The sequence below is a fragment of the Syngnathoides biaculeatus genome, chromosome 18 (genome assembly GCF_019802595.1).
Source record: "Syngnathoides biaculeatus isolate LvHL_M chromosome 18, ASM1980259v1, whole genome shotgun sequence".
NCBI classification, from domain to species: Eukaryota; Metazoa; Chordata; class Actinopteri; order Syngnathiformes; family Syngnathidae; genus Syngnathoides; species Syngnathoides biaculeatus.
Window position 1 is genome coordinate 12,852,950 of NC_084657.1, and position 25,032 is coordinate 12,877,981.

General features: G+C 41.8%; 1 protein-coding gene and 1 long non-coding RNA gene across 3 annotated transcripts; one reads left to right on the plus strand and one right to left on the minus strand.

The window, feature by feature from the left end:
• Positions 1 to 1,275: 1,275 nt before the first annotated feature.
• On the plus strand, positions 1,276 to 24,616 carry grk6 (G protein-coupled receptor kinase 6). 2 transcript variants are annotated; one of them, XM_061803490.1, is made up of 16 exons: positions 1,276 to 1,482; positions 7,569 to 7,664; positions 9,621 to 9,733; positions 13,006 to 13,083; positions 13,308 to 13,408; positions 14,079 to 14,171; positions 14,599 to 14,662; positions 16,769 to 16,909; positions 20,505 to 20,695; positions 20,769 to 20,806; positions 21,914 to 22,003; positions 22,109 to 22,317; positions 22,422 to 22,559; positions 23,580 to 23,717; positions 23,794 to 23,928; positions 24,114 to 24,616. In XM_061803490.1, the coding sequence occupies exons 1-16, from the start codon at positions 1,431 to 1,433 to the stop codon at positions 24,162 to 24,164; spliced, it is 1,728 nt and encodes a 575-aa protein (XP_061659474.1). In that variant the 5' UTR covers positions 1,276 to 1,430; the 3' UTR covers positions 24,165 to 24,616. The 2 variants fall into 2 exon arrangements, with proteins under 2 accessions (XP_061659474.1, XP_061659475.1); XM_061803491.1 differs by lacking the exons at positions 1,276 to 1,482; positions 7,569 to 7,664; positions 9,621 to 9,733 and adding an exon at positions 10,692 to 12,125.
• Positions 22,169 to 24,149, minus strand: LOC133491844 (uncharacterized). The gene is made up of 3 exons (XR_009792492.1): positions 24,017 to 24,149; positions 23,506 to 23,704; positions 22,169 to 22,307 (listed from the first exon to the last, which is right to left on the minus strand). It is a non-coding gene; the product is annotated as an uncharacterized LOC133491844 (long non-coding RNA).
• Positions 24,617 to 25,032: the final 416 nt, after the last annotated feature.

The window sequence follows — 25,032 nt, forward strand, 5'->3', positions numbered from 1 at the left end:
CATCGCCAAGACATATTTTGCTCCATATACTGTTTTATACATAAAATGTTGTAACAAATGCTCATTGGTTCTGTTCTCCATCAATACCCGTGCAGCGCTGACCCGATGCTGCTTCATTAACAACACGCCACTCAATACTACATTATATGTTTGGAGCGATGGCCAAATCAATAACTCTATTAACCTGACATAATTGTGCGAGCTGCTGCCGTCATGCCTTGTGCAGCGGCGGTAAACAGTAAAAAGTGTTTCCTAATGCATCTTTAAAAAACAACAACAACAAAAAAGGCACTGCGTTCATTCATCTCTCCGCCGCAAAGAGCAACTGCCCCCAGAGTTGTGATGTATCGATTCCTGCGTTTGCAAGCAGTTGATCCACACTGACGTCCGCGCGCAGACAAAGCTGAGAGATGAGTTTGACTGGTGTCGAATTGGAAAACTAATCTGATGGTTATTACTTTGACTATTAATGGTGGTAACACAGTGTACAACCAGGGAATGCAAACAAACAACAAGTTTCTTTTTTTAGCGTCCCAATAAGTGTAATAATAGATTTATTACCGTACGTATTTATGAATATCAGTTTGCCCGTTGGTGTTGGTAACTCAGACTGCACAACTAGTATATGATCAGAAATATCACAATATCTGGCACTTTTGATAAGGATAAAACATTCATTCATACTGGACATTTATGTTTATTGGTTTGACTTTTGGTGGTAAACAGAAATTGCATGCTAATGCTAACAAATAATACTGTCTTGACGATTTGTTTTGTGTAAAAGTAAATATGATGATAACGCTGACCCAATTAATAATGGTACAGTTTATTTCGGTTTATTGGTTTGGGCGTCCTACCAATGTGAAACAAAGCAAACATGAAACCTGATATGCTAATGATAACAATGCTCTCCCATTTACTGTACCTGTAAATATGACGACAACACCTGACCCAATCCAATCATTGTACATTTATGGTTATCGGTTTGACTGTCAGTGATGCTAAAACCGGCTGTAATAGTAAGAAAAATCGGCAAACGTCAAAGTAATTGCACGCTAATGCCAACATATATGAGCAAATTTAACCCAACTGTTGTGCTCTGTTTTGGTATGATATTGGTTTGTTTTTAAAGTACCGAGTGAGACCTCTGTTAATATTTTTCTGCTCTTTGGGATGATTGCGGCGGGGCGGGTGCTGGCGCGCGGGAGGGGCGCTCAAGTGCGCATGTCACCGAACAGGTCTTGGGTGGGAAAGCAAGGACGGAGGGCTCAGTCCCCCCCCCCCCCCTCCTCGGGCCGGCCGGTGGGAGGAAGTGGTGCACGTTGTGCGTCTAAGGAGGACGGAACCCTCCCGGGAGGGGGTGGCGGCTCGGTGTTGTGGAGCTTGCGCCCCGGCGTCGCCGCTGCTGAATTCTTCGACACAGAGCCAACATGGAGCTGGAGAACATCGTAGCCAACACGGTGCTACTGAAAGCACGGGAAGGTGAGGATGGAGATGACGGATTGACAACTGGGATAGTCGGTAGGAGGACAGGGGGTGCGGGGGGAACAACTCCACCCCTCCCGTCAGTGATTAAGACTTTGATTTATACTGCTGGTCGGTACTTCATGATATAGCGATTTGTCTGTTCTCAAGCAGAACTGTATTTGAAAACCGTGTCATTTTAAAGTATACTTACACCTCTGTAATATATATATACAAACTATAATACACTTCACTGCACGATCTGCCTGTTTAACATCGAGTTATTAATTCGGCATATAAATATAGTGATTTATGTAAAAAAAATCACGATTATTACACCATTAAAGCTCCTTTCGTTCGACTGTTATTAACGTGAAGTGTGCTATCACCTCCCAAACATGTACTCCTACAATAAACCAATACAATAAGCGACCTGCCTATTTTGCAACTAATAATTTATTCATCATGTAAATATAGTATTATATAAATTCCTGATTACTGTACTAAAACTCTCGTTATCCTGCTGTCAAATCATTGCTGTAGTGGAGAACTCCATTGAAAAACTGAGTAATTGAAAGTTTTCTGTCACCAATATAAAGTACCAAATGACTATTTAGGACCTTATTATTGATCCAAAATAAAATTTTGAGTTATTGAAATTCTATATTAAGACGTCTTCCTGACAAAATAGCGTCAACTGTCAATAACGACTGTATTTGGCTGGCAACCGGTTCAGGGTGTACCCCGCCTCCTGTCCGATGACAGCTGGGATTGGCTCCAGCACTCTTGCGACCTTCGTGAGGATAGGTGGCTAAGAAAATGGATGGATGGATGGATGGATGTCAATACCTCACGTTCAAAACTCCATTTGAAAACTGTGCGAGTTAAAGTTTCCTGTCAATTCATCCATTTTCTGACCCACTTATCCTCACAAGGGTCACATGAGTGCTGGAGCCTATCCCAACTATATTCAGGTAGGAGGCGGGATACACCCTGAACTGGTCGCCAGCCAATCACAGGGTACACAGAGACAGACAACAGTCAGACTCATGCAGGTTTTTTTGGGGGATGTCGGATGAAACCGGAGTGCCCGGAGAAAACCCACACAAGGACAGGGAGAACACGCAAACTCCACACAGGCGTGGCCAGGATTTGAACGCCGGTCCTCGGGAACTGTGAGGCCAACAATCTGACCAGTTGTTCCACAGTGACGCCTAAATTTTTTTGTACTCCTATGAACCAATTTAATGCACCACCTGACGATTTAAGATAAGATCATGCTTTAATGATCTCCAGCAGGAAAAACAAAACAAAACATCTAGTTATTGATTAAACATCATTCTGTTTTCATTTGAATTGGTTCCCTATAAACCCATAGAACGTCGGACCTGGCTATTGAGCATTTAATTATTGATTTGGCTTAGAAATGCAGATTTATTGAAATGATTCTGAAAGCTCACGCCTTTCAACTGTCAATGACATTGCAATGGCATATTTGAAAAGTGTGCAATTTGATGTTTCCTGTCACTCCCCCTTCCCCCCTTCGCATATATGCTTCCTGTCAACTAATATAATGGACAACCTGACTGTTTCGCGCCCGGTTATTGATTCAACGTGGAAATATGGCATATTTCAGAATGACTAAGGTTGCCTGTGAAATATGAGCGTCAAGCTTCTCCTGGTTGATGTTGCAGCATTGTCCTGCCTCTTTGCGAAACAGGATGTTGAGAGTAAGCACATTGTACTTTGTGGGTAAAGTCTCACTGTCCAATTTGAATCTTGCGTTACAGCAGCAGCCTTGATAAAGTCCATGTACTAGTTGGGGTGTTTGTCCTCGCTTGTACATTTCACTGTGAGCCACTGTGTCTTAGCAGTTGCACATTCTGTCTTCCACTATGATATTTCTGCATGTTACGAATGAGGGAAAAGCTCGAGTGGGCATTTCGGTGCTACTAGTGTGTGACACGCTTCCTACTTGGGCCTAGTAGTGTTACTAGAACAGCAAAGAAGTTCACCAGTCAGGTTTCATGAAGTACTGCTAGGCCAGAAGCAGTGGTTTTAATGCACAATAGTTTTTACTTGAGGTTTTTTGTGTGTGTGTGTTAAAAATAAAAGCTACATTTACCGTGTTAGAATTCTGCTCGCTACTTATTTTTTTTTTTTTTTTTATCTCTTACTGTTTGCACAATCTATTTGTTTTGGTTTCTCAGAGAAACTTCTGCCTGGGGTGTACTTACGTGGCTGTGTTTCACCAATCCAACACAACCACGTTTGACTCCATTTCACCAAACAAACAGAGCCGTGAAGTCACGTGATCGTACATTACATTAAATTTAAAAAGAAAAAAAAATGACCATATGTCACGTGCTAACTTTCTTCAGTCCGCCTAAAAATGCCTTCATTTTAGCTTACAAGAATTCCACAACAAATATAAAATCAATTCAAGACTATTTCTCTTGGCTGAATTTATGTTCATTTGTTTTTTTAAGGGTGGGCAGCATCTGAATTTGCAAATTCATATTATATTTTTGCTTATTTGCTGTTCAAAAAAGAAAAAGAAACGGTAGTTACTCAACAGTGATTATTTTTTTCCACTAATGACTTACTCATTCTTACTCAAGTAATTATTTGCAGCACTACATTTTACTTTACTTGGTATTGGAAAATAACAATAATCATATTTGAGTACGTTGCTATTCCTGGCTAAGAGAGGCCATACAAGTGGAAAATAACATTACTAGTGAGACAGACACTCTAGTGTGCTGAATTGTCTTCCTAGTGAGGACAAAGGGCCTACTAGTAAAAGGACCTTAATCTGCAGATCAAGTATTTCGAATACTGTAGATATTCAGGCTTTCGGTGCGTGCAGGTCGGATCAGTTTGTAAAATAACAGCTCCTGCGTCAAAAGATAACAGCTCCTCTGATGCACAATGATCTGCGTCTGGCCGCCGACGGCCTCAACAAAACGATCTTCATGTCACGAGGGAGCAAAAACAAACGGGGAAAATTTCTGAACGGCTGTCGAAAAACAGACCGAAACTCGAAAACCACTTGTAAGATCTATATTTGCATACTGCACATTAATCTGCTCAATATGAACGGACGGGAGTGAATGTCACCCAAGGCAAGATGTCTCCCACTGGCGGCAGAGGCGCCGTTCCAATGAGTTCAATCAACCATGCTACAAAAGAATTTATTATGCTGCTTTTTTGGCTGTTTGTTATAACCGTGCCCCGCAGGAGATTCATGCCGACATTTGTTAGTCTTCAGATGTGCAGTGTTTCCTGAATTAAGTAAATTTGTTTGTTTTGTCCTCATTTGAAAGAGTGTTAAGGGAATAAATGGCTAAAAATGTCAAAATTAGAGAAGCTTTATTGAGCATTTTATGTCCAATGTTAACATGAAGGATTAATCACTGTATTGCGAAGGATTAATCACTGTATTGCTAAATTAAAATTCAGTGTTTCTTGTCGCAATTCCCATACTGTATTGGGGAAAATTGCATCTCAGTGGCATTGTGGCAAATGTTCCTCTGTTCAAATTTGATCAATTTCCTATTTTTACACAAATCACCACTATTTTGTTATATTTATATTCACAAATGTTTGACCAACCCAAAGTGTTGAAAATCGCTTGCTGTCTTTGATAATGCAAAATTCATGACTGAAAAGTGGTTTTGGACATGTAAGGTTTCCGCCTGATGCGTGTGATATTATATATGCATTTGTGCTCGTTCCAAAGCCATGTCTAATGTCTAAAAATATTGCTTTAGCACCACCTTGTGGCACCTTCTGGACAAGGAACTCAAACTGCAGCTATCAAAGATTTAATTTTTTAATCGAGTGAATTGATGAAAATTGATTTTGCGTTATGGAATGCAATCATGCGCCTAATTTTTTTGTTCCCACTGTTGCCATCTTTGCAGTATACCTGTGACTTTGATTGTATATGGCTTTAAAGGGGGGCAGGCCTGGTGAGTAGTGTTGGTGTTAGAGAAAATGGGACTGAGTAGCTAATCTATTCGCCCCTGCATGTCGCGTGACTTGGAGTGATTGTCAACACAAATAAAATGATGAATGTTGTGCATTTTTTTTCCTCCCAGATCAGTATCATCTTGTTTTCCCTGCAGGATTGCAAAATAAAAAAAAAACAGTTTATTCTGGCAGTGACTCTCTGTAAGATTTACAATCGGTACAACAAATCAGTAAGCGCCACTGCAATGCCGTCGCCTCAATCCAGCTTCTTTTCAATAACGAGTTGCTCCACGCAGGACACCAAGTCATGCCTTAAAGGGGTTTGAAGTTCATCAATGTCATCTCATGTGATATTTACTGTATGTCGCCTTTCTTCTTGTTCAGCAACCCCCACCCCACTCACATGAATACATGGAACAACCTCACTTTTGTCTGCGATTGTTTGATGGATCTTGATCTTTAAATTTGATGTCTTTCTTGTAGAAATACTGCTTGCACTGTGTACGTCACACAAGCCCCAAACAGCAGCAACCTTTTATCTGTTGAACAAAAAAAGACTAGGTATTTTCCAGTTCATAGTTTGCACCCCTTTACTAGCCATGTATTTAATTAGCTAAAACCCTTGGAGGACTTTCCCAGTTCGTTTGTGCCCCTGCAATGTTTGGAATGTTTAACTGATCCTTGTTTATGGGGTTTTCGGTGCTACAGTACAGTATATGTGCAATTGTAACACCACGTTGTGCCTCAACATGCTAGGCAACACTGGGCTGTACTGGAAGACATGCAGCATAATTAAAAACACAAAGAAGTAACTGACCAACTCAACTTTTATGCTCTGTACGTTTTGCGGCTCTGGGTTTGTCAATGTAGCAATTGTTTGAAGGTTATATGGTATATAGCATCTGTTATAATTTTCAGTAGCCCGTCTATGGCGTTTCACATGATACTGTTAGAATTGAAATAGTGGACTTTGATTAGATGAAGCGGTATAGTTCTGTTTTAACATTGATGTCGACCAATGTTTCTCTGTGGTTTAGTCGATGTTTTTGACATTCTGGACTTTTTTCTTGTTAAATATAAAATGGCATTTCTCATAAATATAAAGTGTCTGAAAAATAAGATTGCATGTGGCACACGTGTAGTTGTGTGGTTTTGTTTTTCATATGCGAACAAGAAATTTGTCATTGGGAAAGTTTGTGAAGAAGGGGGAAAGGCATTGTAAACTGTTTCCTTGTCTCTCTGCATCCTTTTTTTAAATTTCATGAATATTGTAGTAAAGGTATTTTGTATCCCTATTATTATTAGTTATTTAATGTCAGATCAGTTTAAAAAAAAAAAAAAACATTGAACTGAACATTTTTTATCCTCTTGATTTATTTACCAGTTTCTTAGTACACCTCAACTGGGAATGACAAATGAAGAGCACGGTTTTCCGGAGAATTATCTGAGCAAAGTAACGGGATACTCGGAAAACCGAGTTTTCATAAGGTTAAAGGTTTTTAAACTAAAACTACAGCAATATTATTTGTTGATGTTCTATCATAGGATGATCTGGAATGTTTCCTCCATGTTGAATGGAGGTTTTACAGTGCTCGCAACATCGTTTGTCAGTCAATGTCACGCTGCGGCGTTGTCGCCATGTTTGTTATCTCACTTCCGAGTCCTCCAGCGCACTGGTGTTAACTTTGCTCCTGAAAAAGCAAACACGGCGTTTCGTTATGGTTTGATGGTTATACGGTACTTTATTTATACATCTGTGCAAATTAGAAAAGTCTTTCCTCACCACTATTGTATTGCGTGAGCCCAGGCACATATTTTATGTGAAAAATAAAAAACCCACAGGACACTACCACAAAAAATTGTCACGGAAAGTACCAGTACATATACCGAAATGATGATTATTTGCATGTCATTGAATAATCATTTTCAGACCAATGAAGTGAAATTAACTAACTTCCCGTGGCACACCTGTTTAAAAAATAATTTAAAACGTGCTAATGTTCATTATTCCACTTTTGATATGCGCGCTCATAAAAAGTGCAAGCGTGTTTACAGTGTACTTTTAACGCTATTAGCTATCATCTACTGTATTCAATATCAATAATTAATATCGTGGGTGCTGTTTGCAGGAGGCGGTGGAAACAGGAAAGGAAAGAGTAAGAAGTGGAAGCAGATGCTGCAGTTCCCACACATTAGTTTGTGTGAAGAGCTGCGACAAGCCACCGGTAAGCTTTTTACTACATGACCAGCTCATATGTCTCTTAAAACACTCAAGGCCGTAAGGGCTTGTAGCTAAAAAAAACTACATCAGTTCACTTGTATCTCAAGGCACTATTGTCATTCTACATCTTTGGGTACTTTGACCAAAAGAATGTCACAGGTATGTTGTAAAATGAATGGAAACTTGAATTGTAAAAAAAAATAAAACAAAACAATTTCTCTTTTAATAGCAGTTAGTCGTGTTGACTGCAGTTTCACCCGCTTGAAGGCTGGGAGGCGTGTGCTCTCTCATGTCCGTGGAACTACGCGGACTTCTCTCCCGAAGGCTGCCATGCAAATGACTTTGAATTTGAATGAGTCAAATGGCCACCTCATGACCGAGCGAGGCAGGAAGGAAGTGCGTTGAGAGCAAAAGAAACGTTTTCATGTAGAATCCCACCCCGCCTCGCCTGTCGAGGTTGATCGACACATCTTGGTCCGTCTGTTATTTCGAAAGCTGGAGTGTATTACGTGGTCTTGAGAAAGAGACGTGGAGGAAACCATTAACTTCCTTGTTTGGCTGCAGCTTCTTCTTTTTTTTTCGTGTATGACATCACGTTTGTTGCGCAACTCGGGCCCTCTTAAGGTGGATTTAAACTCCCAAATGTGAATCCACATTGAAACCTTCAGTAATGTCACTGTAGGGAGACCGAATACCTTCCCGCCCACAAACCCCCCTCGCCTGTACGGCTTGTTTTGCATTTTTGACCATGTACATCACACCTCTTGTGATCGATGGACAGAGGTGGAAAAATTACCCACACACTGTACTTAAACACGGTAGCCATTTGTTGTCAGTTTTCAATACACTTATTGTTTGGCCAAAATTAGTTTTCCAAAAAGCCACTATCATAAAAACAAAGACATCAAACAGCCATTCAAATAGGCTCTTAATTGGTAGTTAGTCATGCCCGCAGATATAAAGTCTCAGGTGTGTATTCTGTTTGTAATTACGAGTGTACCCCTTTTAGAGCGGAGGAAGGCGTTGTCAGGGTTCCGTGTTAAAACAAAAAAAGACGTCAGGCTGTGGTTCACTTAGAGCAGGGGTGCTCAATGCAAGGCAGTTTTGGTCGATTGATTGACGGCGTGCCAAAAAAAATTAGACTATCACCCACCTCGTCGCTTAATTCAGGTGTGGCTAATACATCAAGCGCACGCACATAAAGGCGCGTTCTAGCAAGCTGGTCTCCTATTTACGGCGGTGCGCACACGCAGCCTCCCCGCCAGCCATCGATTGCGAGAGGCTGGCTGCTTGAAAAGTAGATCTTGGGATAAAAAAGTCTGGCCACCCCTGACTTAGAAGGCTCACCTTAGAGGGAACATTGGTCAAGACTGCACAAAATAAGCGACGTCTTTCAATAGATAGGTTTCAATTACCTTTAGTGACATACAAGATGGCAGACAAGGGAATCCTGGGACTGTGGTGACGTCATCGGAAATGAATGTGTATCTATGTATTTCTACTTGTAACAAATTTTACGCGTGTGATTGTTCATGCTCGACTGTGCAGATTTGCGAGTGCGATGGTGCGTCAAATCACAAATTTCCTGTCATACTGCACGCATCATTTTTTTTTTTCTATTTCTTCGAACGTCCCGAGCCCCCGATGTTATTCATACGTACCGAGAAATTAAAGAAGTGCGCTCTCTACTCCAAATACTGTACCAGCAGTTTATGTGTGAAATTTTTGGAATTGGCACGCCTTCATGGATGCTAAAAAAGCATTTCTTTGTGGTTAATATCATTGAAGGACAACTTTGAAAACAACCCGAGACAAACCACTGAATGTGTCCACCTGACAGTTATTCTAAGAAGGACTTTCTGGGAGCTCTATGACGACATAAGCGACATTTAGAGGCAGAATGTACCCATTAGTTGCATCATTTAAAAGATTTTTTTTTTCCTCCCTCATCCTCCAACAGACAAGGACTACAGCAGCCTGTGCGAACGTCAGCCCATTGGCCGCTTACTCTTCCGGCAGTTTTGCGACACTCGACCGGAGTTGAGGCGCTGCGTCAAGTTTCTGGATAGGGTGGTAAGATTTGAAAGATGATGAACCCCCGTTTATCTGGGGCAATGTGTTGTCATTGAAAATCCATGATATAGAGAGACTGCCATTTTTTTCGGGTAGGAGGTATAACCCTCGAAAACGCTTTAAATATACTGCATTGTCAACTTACGAAAACATTAATTATTAAAGACGAGCTTTTTAAAGTATTCTTTAGCCCCTCCCGTCGCTTTATCGGTGTCAAGAAGTGGGAGACAATCTAATAACACCACTGAGTGAATGAAAAGATTCACAGAGTTCTTCAAATAACAAGGCGAGGCTGACAGATAACAGAAAAAAAGGATTATCCAACCATCCATTTTCTTAACCGCTTATCCTCACAAGGGTCGCAGGGAATGCTGGGAGGGTAGACCCTGAACTGGTTGCCAGCCAATCGCGGGGCACATAGAGACAAACAGCCGCACTCACAATCACACCTAGGAGCAATTTAGAGGGTCCAATTCATGTTGCATGTTTTTGGGATGTGGGAGGAAACCAGAGTGCCTGGAGAAAACCCACACAGGCACGGGGGGAGAACATGTAAACTCCGCACAGGCGGGTCAGGGATTGAACCCGCGACCTCAGACCTCGGTGAGGTCAACGGTTTTTCAAACTGATTCCACCAAGCCGCCAAAAAAAGGATTAAACATTGTATATTCAAACACCAAAATTTTCTACCATACCTTGTCATTTTGTCCAACAAAAGTGTGCTAACGTAATGCTGACGTATACAGGGGAACTCCATATATGGCTTCAAGGAAATTCGCAGATATTACTGTAATTATGTAAACCGCCAAACGGCTGCTAGTTTAAAGCCTACCACGTGCCGACCAACGCAAACAAACTCGACTGAACTCTGACCTAGTGCGCTAGGTTATTACTCATCTATTTTATTAGGATACAGATTTTTTTTCCTTTTTTTATTCATCTGTTTTCATAAATGACTGATCAGTCGCTTTCTGGCTTTGCGACGATTCAAAATTTTATCCACCCCAGCATGACGTCGCAATGTCACAGATTATGTCCAATCAAAATGGTACATAAGCTGCGCTGCCACTACTGTCATTTATCTTTTGTAATGGTCTGGTCCAATTGTGTGAGGTGGGGATTAAAAACATACGGAACAGCATCGTATGACACAAAATGGAATTGTGTTTTGAACACTAAAATGTTCATCCAAGCCTTATAATTCCTAACTTAATGCTAACATATAACGTTAATGTTGCAAAATGCCATAGATGGGATAACAAGAATGATCATAGATGTCATGGTAATTATAAACCTTCAAATTGCAGCGTCTATAACACACATGGAGCAGCAACACATACAAACCGATACACAGCTATACTCACTGGGACCTGTTCTCCGCTCAGTGGGTGCGACGACAATTGCTGGAGACTAGTACGGATCTTCTCTGTTATTTTCAATGACGCTTCATGTCTTCCAGTAGACCTCGCCGGTGCCTGGCATGTCGCACCACAACGTCATACTACACTCAAGACGGGCCTCTCTGAATCCAGATTTGCCTGTGTATGGTGTAAAAAAAAAAAAAAAAAAGTTAACAATCAGCCATGAGCATTTATGCGAACGATTAGTCACAATATTGTCGCAAGGCTTTACTGTTGCTTGTGTGTCTTGTGTTGCCGTTCCCAAGCTTCCCCTTTAGCGCACAATGATTCAAGTGTAAGACAGCTGGGGGTGGAATCGGATCAGTTGATGAGTAACAATTTGAAAGGTCTCAACGGCTTCAAAAATAAGTACGGGTCAAAATGGGTCAACCGAGGTTTCATTTGTGGAAAAGCAATTAATTCTGTCTTTTTAAAAGGAAACATTATTCCAAGTTGATTTGTGTAAGGAAAAAAAAAAAGTTGAGTCTCTGGAGTGGCAGCTTAAAAACAACAGCAAAAAATTACAATTTAAATCAAACAACTAAATACAGTATTTTTCCATATTTCGAAAAATGCGCATATGAATGCGCCATTTCCAGATGCAGTGCATTTCTGCACCGTAGCAATCAGCATCGGAGTGGCCGAGTTTCAGTCAAGGGTGGCCACGCAAGACCACCCCCTGGCCCCAAAGCTGCCATCCCGTCCGCCTGGATTTGTGTACCCAGGACTGAGAAGAACCACCGCAGTCAATATTATGATCCAGCTCCTTACACGTCACCCCTGAGTTACTATTCAATAATGAATGGATCTTTTATGATCATTAAGCAACATTTTTATTGATATGCAGGAGAGCAGGCGGTGGTCCGTGTGTCAGCGAGGCTCCAGCCTGACTGGCCGGCTTTAACGACTCAGCTCGCACTAAAGATCTCCTTGACCCCTCCTCACGACCGCTTCCTGCCCACCTCCCTTACAGGGGCCTGCAGACGGAGACGGTAAAAGGAGAACCCAAGCGTCCTCGCCGTTGTCCCTAATTGGCCCCCACCCACTAGCTTGCTCGTCACGGCGCTTGAAGGAAGCACTTTGGAGGCTTCCGGGAAGACGTGCCTTGACATGTGGTGGCTGGATTGGGTGCATAAAAAAAGGCATCCACGCTTGTTTTCTGCCATTGGATATCAACGTCTGGCATGCTGGCACCTGCTGGTCATTAAAATCCATCCATCCGCCACCGTCCCGCTTTGGTCATTCGAATATTTGTCCTTTTTCCAATTAGGGCTCCATTTCGTCCATTCATCCGTTTTACAAGCCGCTTATTTTCAGTTTTCTGAAAATTATAGCCAGCTGTCTATCATCTGAGCCGCTTATCCTCACAAGGGTCGCGGGAGTGCTGGAGCCTAGCATTCGTCGGGATACACCCTGAACTGGTTGCCAGCCAATCGCGGGTCAGATACAATCACACTTATGGGCAATTTAGTGTCTCCAATTAATGACTGTTTTTGGGATGTGGGAGGAAACCGGAGTGGCGGAGAAAATGCACGGAGGCACAGGGAGAACATCCAAATTCCACACAGACGGGACCGGGATTTCACCCGTGGTCCTCAGAACTGTGAGGCAGATGTGCAAAAAATGTTTTATGAATAAATTTTATAAATAAATGGATGAATTAATGTGTATTACCATTGCAACATTGTCTAAAAAAATATTCTAATAAATTAAGTTTGTCAAAATCTAAAATATTTGTTTAATTGTCTATGAATAAAATATAAAATACAAAATAATAATGATGAACCACATTGAAATCATTTTTTTTAATTACTTTAAGTCATAGGTATTCTTATGGACAATATACAATTTTTGTCATTGTACCCCCTGCAGGCGGAATACGAAGTAGCGCGCGACGAAAAGCGGAGGGAATGCGGTCAAGAACTTATCGACGTCTTCTTCAGTCCAAAGGTCCAGCTCGAAAATCAAATCACAAAAAAAAAAAAAAAAAAAACAGCTTCCACTACATATCCACTCACTTCTCCATTTCTGTTCTTGGTCGAAGAACACAAGAATACAACTGTTTCGTCATCCTTACGAAAATCATTTGTTCCTGAAATATTAAATAAGCCTCAGTGTCTGTTTTTTTTTTTTTTTTTTTTAAATCCCTGATGTGAATTTTGCTTGCACGTCAGTCGGAGGACTACGTGGTGGAGTTGGACGAGACCACGATGGCCCGGTGTGCGGAGCGGCTGCAGGAGGAGGCGTGCAAGGAGCTCTTCAAGGACTCCACGAAGTAAGCGTGCGCACTTGTAGAAGTGCTGCAGGTCCCCACTCCTTCCATCGGGCCTGCTAATATCCAGATTTTGGGTTCTATTAACCTCCCTGTTCTATTGGGGGTCCAAAAATTAAATTGATGAAAATATTTATTTATATTTGTATAACATCCGTGCTAATATAATAATAAATTAAGATAATTATTTGTACATTTAATCATCTTTAGTACATCATTTTTATTGTCTTTTTCTTTCATCATTTTAGAAATGGAGCTTGATCACACTGGCCCATTTTAAAGTTAGAAAATAAAAGAAAATAGGAATATTTTTTTCTTCTTTTCTTTTGATAAAATATTATAACAGTATTTTTTGTGCATTATTTTAGTTGTTATTTTATTAAATACATTTTCACAGTCTTTGGGGTGACTCACGGAGACCCATTTTTAAGTTTAAAAATCAAAAGAAATATTGAAATTATGTAGTTCATCTTTTCTTTTGATTAAATATATTGTACGGCATTATTTTTTAAATTAATTATTTCAATCAATAGTAATTTTAGATTATTATTGATATAATCTATTTCCCACGACAGTGGGTTACATTGTCCCTGTTTTAAAAATGTCTACAACAATGCAGCATTCATGAAACATTTGAAGTAAAAGTAGTATTTTTTGTGTACTTTCCTTCCAGATTGATCCATGACTTTTTGAGCGTAGCACCCTTCTCGGACTACCTCGACAGCATGTACTACAACAGGTTCCTCCAGTGGAAATGGCTAGAGAGGTAATTACACTGCCACCCCAGCAGTAGTAGTAAAAGTAATAATAATAGTAATAAAATGAAACATAAGTGACTTTCACAGCAACAAGGTGCGGTTGTAGCCTGGGGATGAGTTCCATCATGTTGGAGCTTTTTAGGTGAGGGTAGTTGGATGAAGTGACGCAAGCAGGCCTGCGGGGACACGTCGTTTACATCGGAAAGAGACGTCAATTTTCCTTTTTTGACACGGCCTTTGTCAGCGTGCAACAGATCGACGTGTTGCTAACTGAAACGGGGTGGTGGTGGGGGGGGGTTCACTCATTTCTCCTGAAATGGATGACTATAACGTGGTTATGAGAAGAATTTATTTTTTTTCCCCTGCAGGTTATGTGTGATCAGTGACTTCTGACTAAATTTCTGACTTGTCTGTGCTTGTGTGTTTGTGTTCCAGACAACCAGTGACAAAGAATACGTTCAGGCAGTACAGAGTTTTAGGGAAAGGGGGATTTGGAGAGGTAAGTCAACAACAACAAGACTATGAGAAAATGCATGTACTACATTACAATTTAAATGTAGGTATCCATCCATCCATCCATTCATTTTCTTAGCCGCTTATCCTCACAAGGGTCGGGAGAGCGCCGGAGCCTATCCCAGCTGTCAACAGGCAGGAGGCGGGGTACACCATGAACTGGTCGCCAGCCAATTGCAGGGCGCATCGAGACACAGTGCCGCACTCACAATCCCACCTAGGGGCAATTTAGACTGCCCAATTTATGTTGCATGTTTTTGGGATGTGGGAGGAAACCGGAGTCCCCGGAGAAAACCCACGCAGACACGAGGAGAACATGCACACAACCACACAGGCGGGGCCGGGATCGAACCCGAGTCCTCACAACTGTGAGCCCAACGCTTTACCAGCTGTACCACCGTGCCGCCAGATGTATGCTAACTTTATATAATAATACTAAGTTAATCAAAGTCACTAATTTATTAATTCAGTGTTAGCAATCCCAAATGGAATATAAAATGACACAAAAAATAAATATACATTATTACTATACAAATAGGTTAATAAACAAATATTCCATAAAATAAACTAACAAATATAAATTATAATCTTAGTCTAATGTAAATGTAATAAATAATGGTAATGACACATAGAATATACACTACATGTATTGTAATTCAAGAAAATTCAGTGTTAATAATAATTGTGTTAAGTCTAGTATAAAAAATAATTAGTAAATATGAGTCCATAAAGGCGGCACGGTGGCGCAGTTGTAGTGCGTTGGCCTCACAGTTTTTTCCCGCCCCCGCCTGCGTGGGGTTTCCATTTTCTCCCCGTGCCTGCGTGGGTTTCCTCCGGGCGCTCTGTTTTTTTTCCACATCCCAAAAACATGCAACATTCATCGGAGACTCTAAATTGCCCCTAGGTGAGATTGTGAGTGCGACTGTTTGTCTGTCTCCATGTGCCCTGCGGTTGGCTGGCAACCAGTTGATGGTGTGCCCCGCCCGCCGGATAAGTGGCTCAGAAAATGGATGGATGGATGGATGGATGGATGGATAGTGCATAAATCGCAATAGTTTCATGTTCATGATCAATGTGTAATAATTAGTCTTGTGGTCGATTGGCATACTCATTTAATTTCATATTTTGTTAAACGAAAGGGGAGTTTCTGCATATTGAACTGCAAAACACAGGTTTACAGTGCATTAAATGAAACGTTGATATGAAATGTTCATAGTGAAACTGCTATTTTTCCAGAATATTTCAAACAAACTGTATTCATGTAATTAGTTCTACTTATCAAGCTACTGTATACTGTGCCAGTTTTTATTCCAACTAACAAACGGCGCAGTCATGTGAAGCGTTTATGTATTTCCATCAATCAAGAACCACATCGCAGTTTCCTTTCTTTCACAGATAGTGATCTTTATGTGCCATTCAACTTGCTTTAATGCCTGTTTGACCTCTCGATGGTTTTTTTTTTTTTTTGCTTGTGGTGCATTGCTTCCACGAGGACAGGGTCATGAGAAAAGGCTACAAGGCATGCGCTTTTCCAGTTTCCCACCAGAAATACATATTTTTAGCTTGCCGCTGGTTAATTATAACTCCATTGTGCAGTGACTGTCAGTTACAGGTCGTTGTAAGCAAAATACACTTTCACTGGATCTTTTGGTTGCACGGTGGAGCAACTGGTTAGAGTGTTGGCCTCGCAATTCTGAGGACTGGGGTTCAAATCCCGGCCCCACCTGTGTGGAGTTTTCCCCGTGCCCGCGTGGGTTTTCTCCGGGCGCTCCGGTTTCTTTCCACATCCCAAAAACATGCAACATTCATCGGAGACTCTAAATTGCCGCTAGGTGCGATAGTGATTGTCTCTAAGTGCCGTGTGATTGGCTGGCAACCAGTTCAGGGTGTACCCCATTGATAGATGAGATAGGCTCCAGCACTCCCGCGACCCTTGTGAGGATAAGCGGCTGAGGAAATGGATGGATATTTACTGGAGGGCCTGGGCTAATGTTGAAATTTTTCACAATGATACAGTAATAATCACATCAATAATAAATGTCCTTTTTAGGAATAAAACTTGCTTTGTTTTTGATGAGCTGGTGTTTTGTAGGTCTGTGCGTGTCAGGTGCGGGCCACGGGGAAGATGTACGCCTGCAAGAAGTTGGAGAAGAAGAGGATCAAGAAGCGCAAGGGCGAGTCCATGGCGCTCAACGAGAAGCAGATCCTGGAGAAAGTCAACAGCAGATTTGTGGTGAGCCATCAAATTATGCAGCCATTCATTTTCTGATCCGCTTATCCTCACAAGGGTCGCAGGAATGCTGGAGCCTATCCCCAGACATCATCAGGGCACTCACATTCTCATCTACGGGCCATTTCGAGTCTCCAATTAATGTACGTTTTGGGGGTGTGGGAGGAAACCGGGTGAGTGCCCGGAGAAAACCCACACAGGCTGGGGGAGAACATGCAAACGCAACATAGGGGGGGCCGGGATTTGAACCCTGGTCCTCAGAACTGTGAGGCCAACGCTCTACAGCTGCTCTACCGTGCCGCAATCATCAAATTTGTTCTACATTTTTATCGATTAATTTGTATATGATTTAGTTTACAGGGAACCCTTATTTGTCACGGGGAATACTTTACAGACCCACATACAATAGGTAAAAAATTTTAACATAGACCATATATAAACCCCTCTTACACGATTTCAACACACTTTTTTTAGTAATTAGTAATTATATTAAGTATTTCTTCGCACCTGCTTTCACTTAAAAATCTGCCGTACACGCGGACGGGGCTGTGATATTCGCACAGAAATGTTAGTGAGGCGATAAAAAAGGGGATCGTGAATGAGCCCTCACATAAAAAAGGAAGATATTGATCAGGATTCTTAATGTTTTAATAACTTTTCAATGCCACAAAACTAACCCTATCATGAGGCTAAAACCCAATTTGGCTCGTTTCAATCCAGGTCTTTGTTTTCAGGTTTTAGAGTGTGATTTTTTTTTTTTAATATTATTATTCAAGCTGCAGCTTGATCCAGTATGATGTGGTATATCCCACCTTAAGCAATATTTTTTTTTTCTCGCCGGTGTCAAAGGACAGTGTCAATTCTCGCATTGCAATAATCAAAGAGAGCCTCAGTTTGTTTTAATGACACCACTTGAGGCAGAATAGAATCATATGTTGCTTTGCTAACTTAGAAAAAGGTGTTCCCTCTTTGAAGATCCCCTTTGGGGGAAAAGTGTTTTTTTTTTGTACTTTGTGAAATGATCCCAAACTTGGGACACTTTTTTACGCACTCGTTCCGACGGGCTTTCTGTGTGAATCATTATTCTGTAAAAAAAAATTCGCCACAGTGAACCCTTTGATAAGAACAAGACTCGCTATCTTCTGGATTTGTAAAGTCACAGCGAGGACATGAAACGGGATGGAGTTTTGTCAAGGGTAGACTGCAGCAGACACAGAGTGCCACAGTTATTTGGAGACTGGGGAGTATAGAGCTCGTGCACCGAAGTCACGTGACTGGCCATGGTGCCGGTCAAACAGAGTATTGTTCAATGCTAAGTTGGTTGGAAACGACGCGAAAATACGTCTTGTGGCACGACGCCTGGAGTTTTGTCCGATACGTTAAACATTTACAAGGTGATAATAAACGAAGGTACGTGGGAAAAATGAGAGACACTTGGCATAGAGGACCCATATTTAATGCAGAAGTCGATGTTTTCGCCGATAAGAAAGTGGACCGTTAACCAGCTTCCGCTTGCCTTGGAAAACTGGATCTACACATGGATCTGGTGAGGAAGTCGTCGAGATTTACACGGAAGAAGTCTGGAGGCATACAAATACTTGGTTGCTGGATCTGTTCTCAATCAAGAATAAATCCCACATAGTGACGGAGCCACTTGGATTTTTTTTAATATAAATACCAATATTTAAAAAAATGACCCATGGTTTTACAAAAACTCGCATTCATTAACTATGATTGGGGGAAAAAAAAAGACAGCGAGTCGGATCCTTCATACGAGCGTGTTGCGGCCACATAACTTCAGTAAACCTCTCCGTGACAAGCGTTTTTTTTTTTTTTTTTTTTTTAATATGTATTGTTCTCAAATGAGTCCAATGCGTATTTAAAAAAAGAAAATAAACCACTGGGATAGGCTTCAGCCCCCGTACACGGAGGTGTCTTGCTGCCACCTACGTAAACATCACTGTGGCCGACAGTTTATTTTCTTTTTTTGGACTCATTTGAGAACAATGCATTAAAAAAAAACAAATCTGTCAGGGAGAGGTTTAACGTGTGGCCGCAACACTCTTCCGTGTACATTGGAGACGACTCTTGTTTTATTTTTTAACGCATTGTTCTCAAATACTTTTTGGGAATTTGAGATTGAGAAGAATAATTCCTACCTAAAATAAAGCGACCGCTACACAGGCGTGTCTGTATTTTGGTTGGGCACCATCCATCACGTTTAATTGTCGAAATCCATCGATCTTTTCATGTCTTTTCAGATGGTATTCTATAGAATGACCTCTTATCTATGTATCTGTCTCGTCTGTTGTAACAACCAACAACACAACGAATCTCGGGCATTGTGTATCTTCTGCTCCGGTTCAATGTCCCACCAGCAGCTCTTTTTGACTGGCAATATGGCGCTGTGAAAATGGTAATGTCACGTGCACGAGCTCGATAGTAGTCGTGCAGTTTTCAGAGCTGAGGCACAGCAACAAGGCAAGGTGGGATTTCAGAAAATGGATTTTATCTCAGAGGAGACCGAGTCGCAGCAAGGAAATGGAACACTGCAGCAAAAAGGAGACTGTGGAAAATACTAATAGACCGTCCGGAGCTGAGTAACAAATTCAAGAAGATGAATTTTTTTTCCGGGGAAGTCACTGTGGAGGGCTGCACCCAAGTCGAGACTGCAGAGTGTAGTACTGGAGTACTCAGAGCTAAGGCACAGAAACAGGGCAGGCTAGGATTTGAGAAAATCGGAGAATGATGCGACCACGTACACAATGCAGCAAAGTGGAGAATGCGGATTATAGGATCGCATTGTCCAGAACTAAGGCAAGCAACAGCTCAGATTTCAAATTACCTGGATTTTTTTTTTCCCAAGAGGAGACTAATGGTAGCCAGTTTAATAAAAACATTTTGGTAACAAAGGCCTCTTGTCTCTCACGTGGTCAGGAGAAGAAAAGTTAAATGGGTCTCTGCAGCAAATAGAAAACTGTGGAAAATAGTCATCCATCATCATCATCTAGAGACAAAGCAGATCAGGCTAGCATTAGCATAACATTGAAGTAAAAGCTGAGAGCAGTAAAAGCTCACTGGTGCCAATTGGAGTATTTTGAGTGAAAACCCTATCTAAGTTGGTAAAATAATACTCCAGGTGTACCTCAGAGATGCATCCTAAGGCCATTTCTATTCCCTTCGTACTCGCTTCTGCAATGGCTACTGTTCCCTCTCAAGAAACCCAATGATGTGGCCCCAATTTCATCAAAGAACTCATTCACTGGTATTTGCGTACACATAGTATTTGTTATAACAAAGTGGGGAACAAATCCCTCTTGTATCCAGCATAGTCACGAGTTAAATACAAAAATAAATAGAGGTGAGGCCCTTTTACCCCTTTAAATTCAGGATAAATGATTTTTGGTTGAATGTGCCCCGTAGCGTGGGGTCCCTCCGTGTTTTAATTGGCACACTATCATTACGCAGTGTCCTTTTTTCTTTTGATTTTATTTACACAATATCTTGGTTTTTTTTTAACAGTATTTCTTGTGATCCTGTTTTGGGGAACAGTCCTGTCTCATGCAAGTCACGTATATCTTCTATCGTTTATCTGCAGGTGAGCTTAGCGTATGCCTACGAAACCAAGGACACCCTTTGCCTCGTTCTAACGCTCATGAACGGCGGCGACCTGAAGTTCCACATCTACCACATGGGCGAGGCGGGCTTCGACGAGAGGCGGGCTGTGTTCTACTCGGCCGAGATCTGCTGCGGCCTGGAGGACCTGCACCGGGAGCATATTGTCTACAGGTGAGGACGTGCCAAATCCAACCTGGACAGATTTACATTTTTGATGTCTTATACTTGTGCTTGTGCCACACAGGGACTTAAAACCTGAGAACATCCTGCTGGATGACCATGGTGAGTCGGGGAATTTATAAAGAGGGGTCACTTTACTAAATGTACTAACCTGTTAAAGGGCCACTGACACGAAAAGCATGATTTTTTTGGGCGTTTTTAATTTTTAAAAAGAGGCAGCCGGAATGGACCCATTCGTTTTTTTCACCACACAACATGATTTAGACGTATATGGCTCCTGCCGTGATCCTCTCAAGGAATTTGTTTTCGAGAAGAAGCAGGAAGTGACATCAGAACCAGACGCCCACTCAGGCGGCCTCGTGTGTTTATACTAGTTTTACCGGCGGGAAGCTCGTTGTTCCTTCGTGTTACCCAAAATGCCGGCTCGTTGTATTGCTGGATATTGCTCGAACACTCGGGAGGATGGATTCGCTCTTCACACAAAAGACCCAGTTCGTCGTGAAAAATGGATTGCACAGGTGCAAAGGATGAGAGCTTTTTGGGTTCCAAATGACAGGTAGGTGTGTATACAGGTACTAAAAAAAAAAATAGTTGGGGCGAGGGAACGGGACATAATCCTTCTCTCAGAACATAACTAAAGATCCGCGTACATAAGTCAGGGGTTCGAGATGTGTCTGTGTGCGAGCCGGGCCGCTTTACGGCGTTGTCATGGCTCGCGGCTGAGTACGTTACATACTGTCGGGGAGTCTGTTCTTAGATAGAAGTGGTCCGCATATCATCTAAATATGGCTTGAAACGATGGGGTAATATTGCCCCGGTCACTTCACTCGATTGTGAGATGTTCTCATCTTCGAAAAGCGTTTCCGTGTCAGAAGGGGCGTCGGAAAACTTCTCTTCTCATGACATTGCAGGAAATATGGCTGCCACTTGGATGTCGAGTGAGACTTCCGCAACTTTGCGCACGGATGACACGCTCTCCGCTCATATTTATTTTTTCGTAGAGACATTAGTAAATAATGTTATTTGTATTTTTCATGACAATATTTATTTTAGAATGTTTAGAAGCATGTCGGTGGCCCTTTAAATTTGTGAGATTCACCAAATTCTTGAAAGTTTTTTTTTTTTTTTTTTTAGATTTTGTTTGACAAAAGGCCATGCTTGGAATAAATCAAACTGTGGATATTTAAGTTTATGCATTTATTTTGTCAGGCCACATCAGGATATCGGACCTCGGTCTGGCTGTGCACGTACCAGAGGGCCAGACCATAAAGGGCCGGGTCGGAACGGTAGGATACATGGGTAAGGGCGGATGCCACCCCCCACGCGTTCCCCCTCCCTCTACCGGAAATGTAAACGACATGCCGCGGCGATCCAAATCACTGTCGGGCTCCCTCCCGCCTTCAGCTCCGGAAGTGGTGACCAACGAGTGCTACACCTTCAGCCCCGACTGGTGGGCGCTGGGCTGCCTGCTGTATGAGATGATTGAGGGCCAGTCGCCCTTTCAGCAGAGGAAGAAGAAGATCAAGCGGGAGGAGGTCGAGCGGCTGGTCAAGGAGGTGCAGGAAGAATACTCCGGAAAGTTCTCAGAGGAGGCCAAGTCACTCTGTAAAGCGGTGTGTAACACATTTTTTACTTCAGGCATTTTTTTTCCAGCCCGATTGTTCTTGTGCGTGTTTACTCCAGAATAACATTTTCTTGCTTTCTTTTGCTTTTCAAGCTGCTAGAAAAAGATCCCGGGGCAAGACTGGGCTGCCAGGGAGGCGGCGCTTCGGAGGTCAAAGCGCACGCCATCTTTCACTCGATCAATTTTAAAAGGCTGGAGGCCGGAATGTTGCCGGCGCCTTTTATTCCGGATGTAAGTCCTCCGAATAAACCGTTTCATAATATTTGTAAACTATAGGGCAGCAATGATACTTCCAGGCAGCAGAAAAGTGAAACTATTAATAAAAAAGCTGCTGTGTTTGGGGTTGTATCATCAGATATACTCCATACTATATTTTGTATTGGTATTGTTAAATAACAGAAAATCGTTTTGATGTGATAACTCAAATAATCAACGGGATAATCGATAGACTAATTACCGTAATTTCCGACCAATAAGCCACAACTTTTGTCGCACGCTTTCAACTCCTGCGGTTTATGCGGTGATGCGGCTAATTTGTGCATTTTTTATAACGGCCGCAAGGGGGCACTCGAGTGGAAAAGGTAAGAGTGAGGCTGCGAGGAAGTGACTTTTACCGGTATGTTGTTTTTTTTTTTTTTTACCAACCTTGAGAGTGCTGCGCTAGCGTGTTGATGCTGTGTTATTGCCGTGTCACAGTGATTTTTACCGGTATGTTTTTTTAACCAGCCCTGTTAGTGCTGCACTAGCGTTAATGCTGTGCTAGCATGTTTCTGCTGTGTTACTGCCGCGTCTGAGTGATTTTATGTATGTTTTATTTTTTTTAACCGGCTCTATTAGTGTTGTGCTACCATGTTCCCGCGGCCCTTTTTTTTTTTTAACCGGTATTTTTTTTTTCAACCAGCCCTGTTCGTGCTACCGTGTTGTTGCTATGTTAAGCTAAGCAAAGGTATTAAAACTTTGAAAACTCTATGTACCGTCTTTCTTTGTAAATATCTCGTTATTCAATGTGGGCACTTGCGGCTTTTACACAGGTGTGGTTTATGGATGTACAAAATAGTATTTCCTTTACAAATGTACTGGGTGAGGTTTATAATCCGGTGGGCTCTGTTGTTCGGAAATTACGGTAGTGGTAAAAATAGTCCTCAGCGCGTGAGCGCTAGGCAGAGTCTTTTTTCACCTGGTAGTACGTGTGCCGTGATGGCAAAATCCCAGATATCAGATGTCGTGACGCTGTCGTGTTCCATGTTGCAGCCACAGGCCATCTACTGTAAAGACGTTCTGGACATCGAACAGTTCTCCACCGTTAAAGGCGTGGAACTTGAGCCCAAAGACGAGTCCTTCTATAGCAAAGTGTCCACAGGCAGCGTCTCCATTCCCTGGCAGTACGAGGTGACATTATGACCAGAGTAAACATGGATAAAAGTCTTTTTCAAAACATTTTCAACACTTTTTTTTCCCCCCGCAGATGATAGAGACAGATTGTTTCACCGAGCTCAATGTTTTCTACCCGGACGGAGCCGTGCCCCCGGACCTGGACTGGCGAATACAGCCCTCTCCGCCCCCCAAACAGGGACTTTTACAGCGACTGTTTGGCAGACAGGTGGCTAAACTCACGTTATTTAACAACTGAGTACTCGGGCCGAGGCCCACATAAAAAAAAAAAAGATAATCCATATTTTTGGTCTCACCTCCAAAATGTTTCCCTATAACAGGAGCTAAGTGATATCTGACACTTAACGCTGCCATGTTGTCTTACTTGCTGTCCTCCTCTATCGCCCCCTACAGGAGTGCTGTGGCAATTGCAGTGACAGTGACGACGAGCCAACCAGGCTGTGACACACACACACACACACACACACACACACACACGCCATATTTGTTTACAACCTTTTGCACATTTCTATTTTAAAGATAGTACATCTCTAAATGTCTGAATGTATTTTCGTCATAGCCATAATAATGATGAGTTTTATTATTTAAAAAAAGAAAGAAAGAAAGAAAACAATAACGGGTGAGACTTTTTGTCTCCCTGGAGTAAGAGCGGCAGAATAATCACCTGCTGTTCAAAAAATAGAAGAAGAAAAAAAAGTGCCTTGCTGGAGGGCACAGCGACAAGTAACACTTAGTATGAGAGGGCGAATCCCTCCTCCTTTTTTCCAGGGAATAAAACGAGTGACTTTTGACTCTGCTGTGACCAACTTTACCCGACTTTTACTCTGTATGTCTCTAATATTTCAGGGGCTCACTAACAGACCTCAAAGTGAAGTCCCCTAATGTTTTATATATATATATATTATATATATATATATATATATATATATATATTATATATATATATATATTTTTTTTTTTTTTCACCATGGAGAAGGTGACCTTTACTTTCATGTACTATGCGAGGGGATGAAACTATCCAGGATGTCTGTCTCTCTCTCTCTCTCTCTCTCTCTCTCTCTCTCTCTCTCTCCCCGTCTGTGCGTCAACTCAACCATGTTATTCAAACTCCTTTCATCGTAAACATGACCGTAGAAAGCCGTTTTGAGCATTTATTCCACGTCCCTGCTATCCGGCTTGAGGTCTGCAAACTAGTGTACTCTTTGTAACATAATTCAGCACTTTCGTAGAATTCATGTTCATCTTACTGGTCGTGGAAGGCAGTAGTACAAAAATAATAATAATAATAATGTGACACGTAAGACACAATCAC

What these genes read in the sequence shown, in the direction of transcription:
- grk6 (XM_061803490.1), top strand. Translation starts at nt 1,431, where the DNA reads ATGGAGCTGGAGAACATCGTAGCCAACACGGTGCTACTGAAAGCACGG. An exon ending in GGAAAGGGGGATTTGGAGAG is followed by an intron (nt 14,663 to 16,768) that starts GTAAGTCAACAA and finishes GGTGTTTTGTAG; the next exon opens with GTCTGTGCGTGTCAGGTGCG. An exon ending in AAGTCAACAGCAGATTTGTG is followed by an intron (nt 16,910 to 20,504) that starts GTGAGCCATCAA and finishes GTTTATCTGCAG; the next exon opens with GTGAGCTTAGCGTATGCCTA.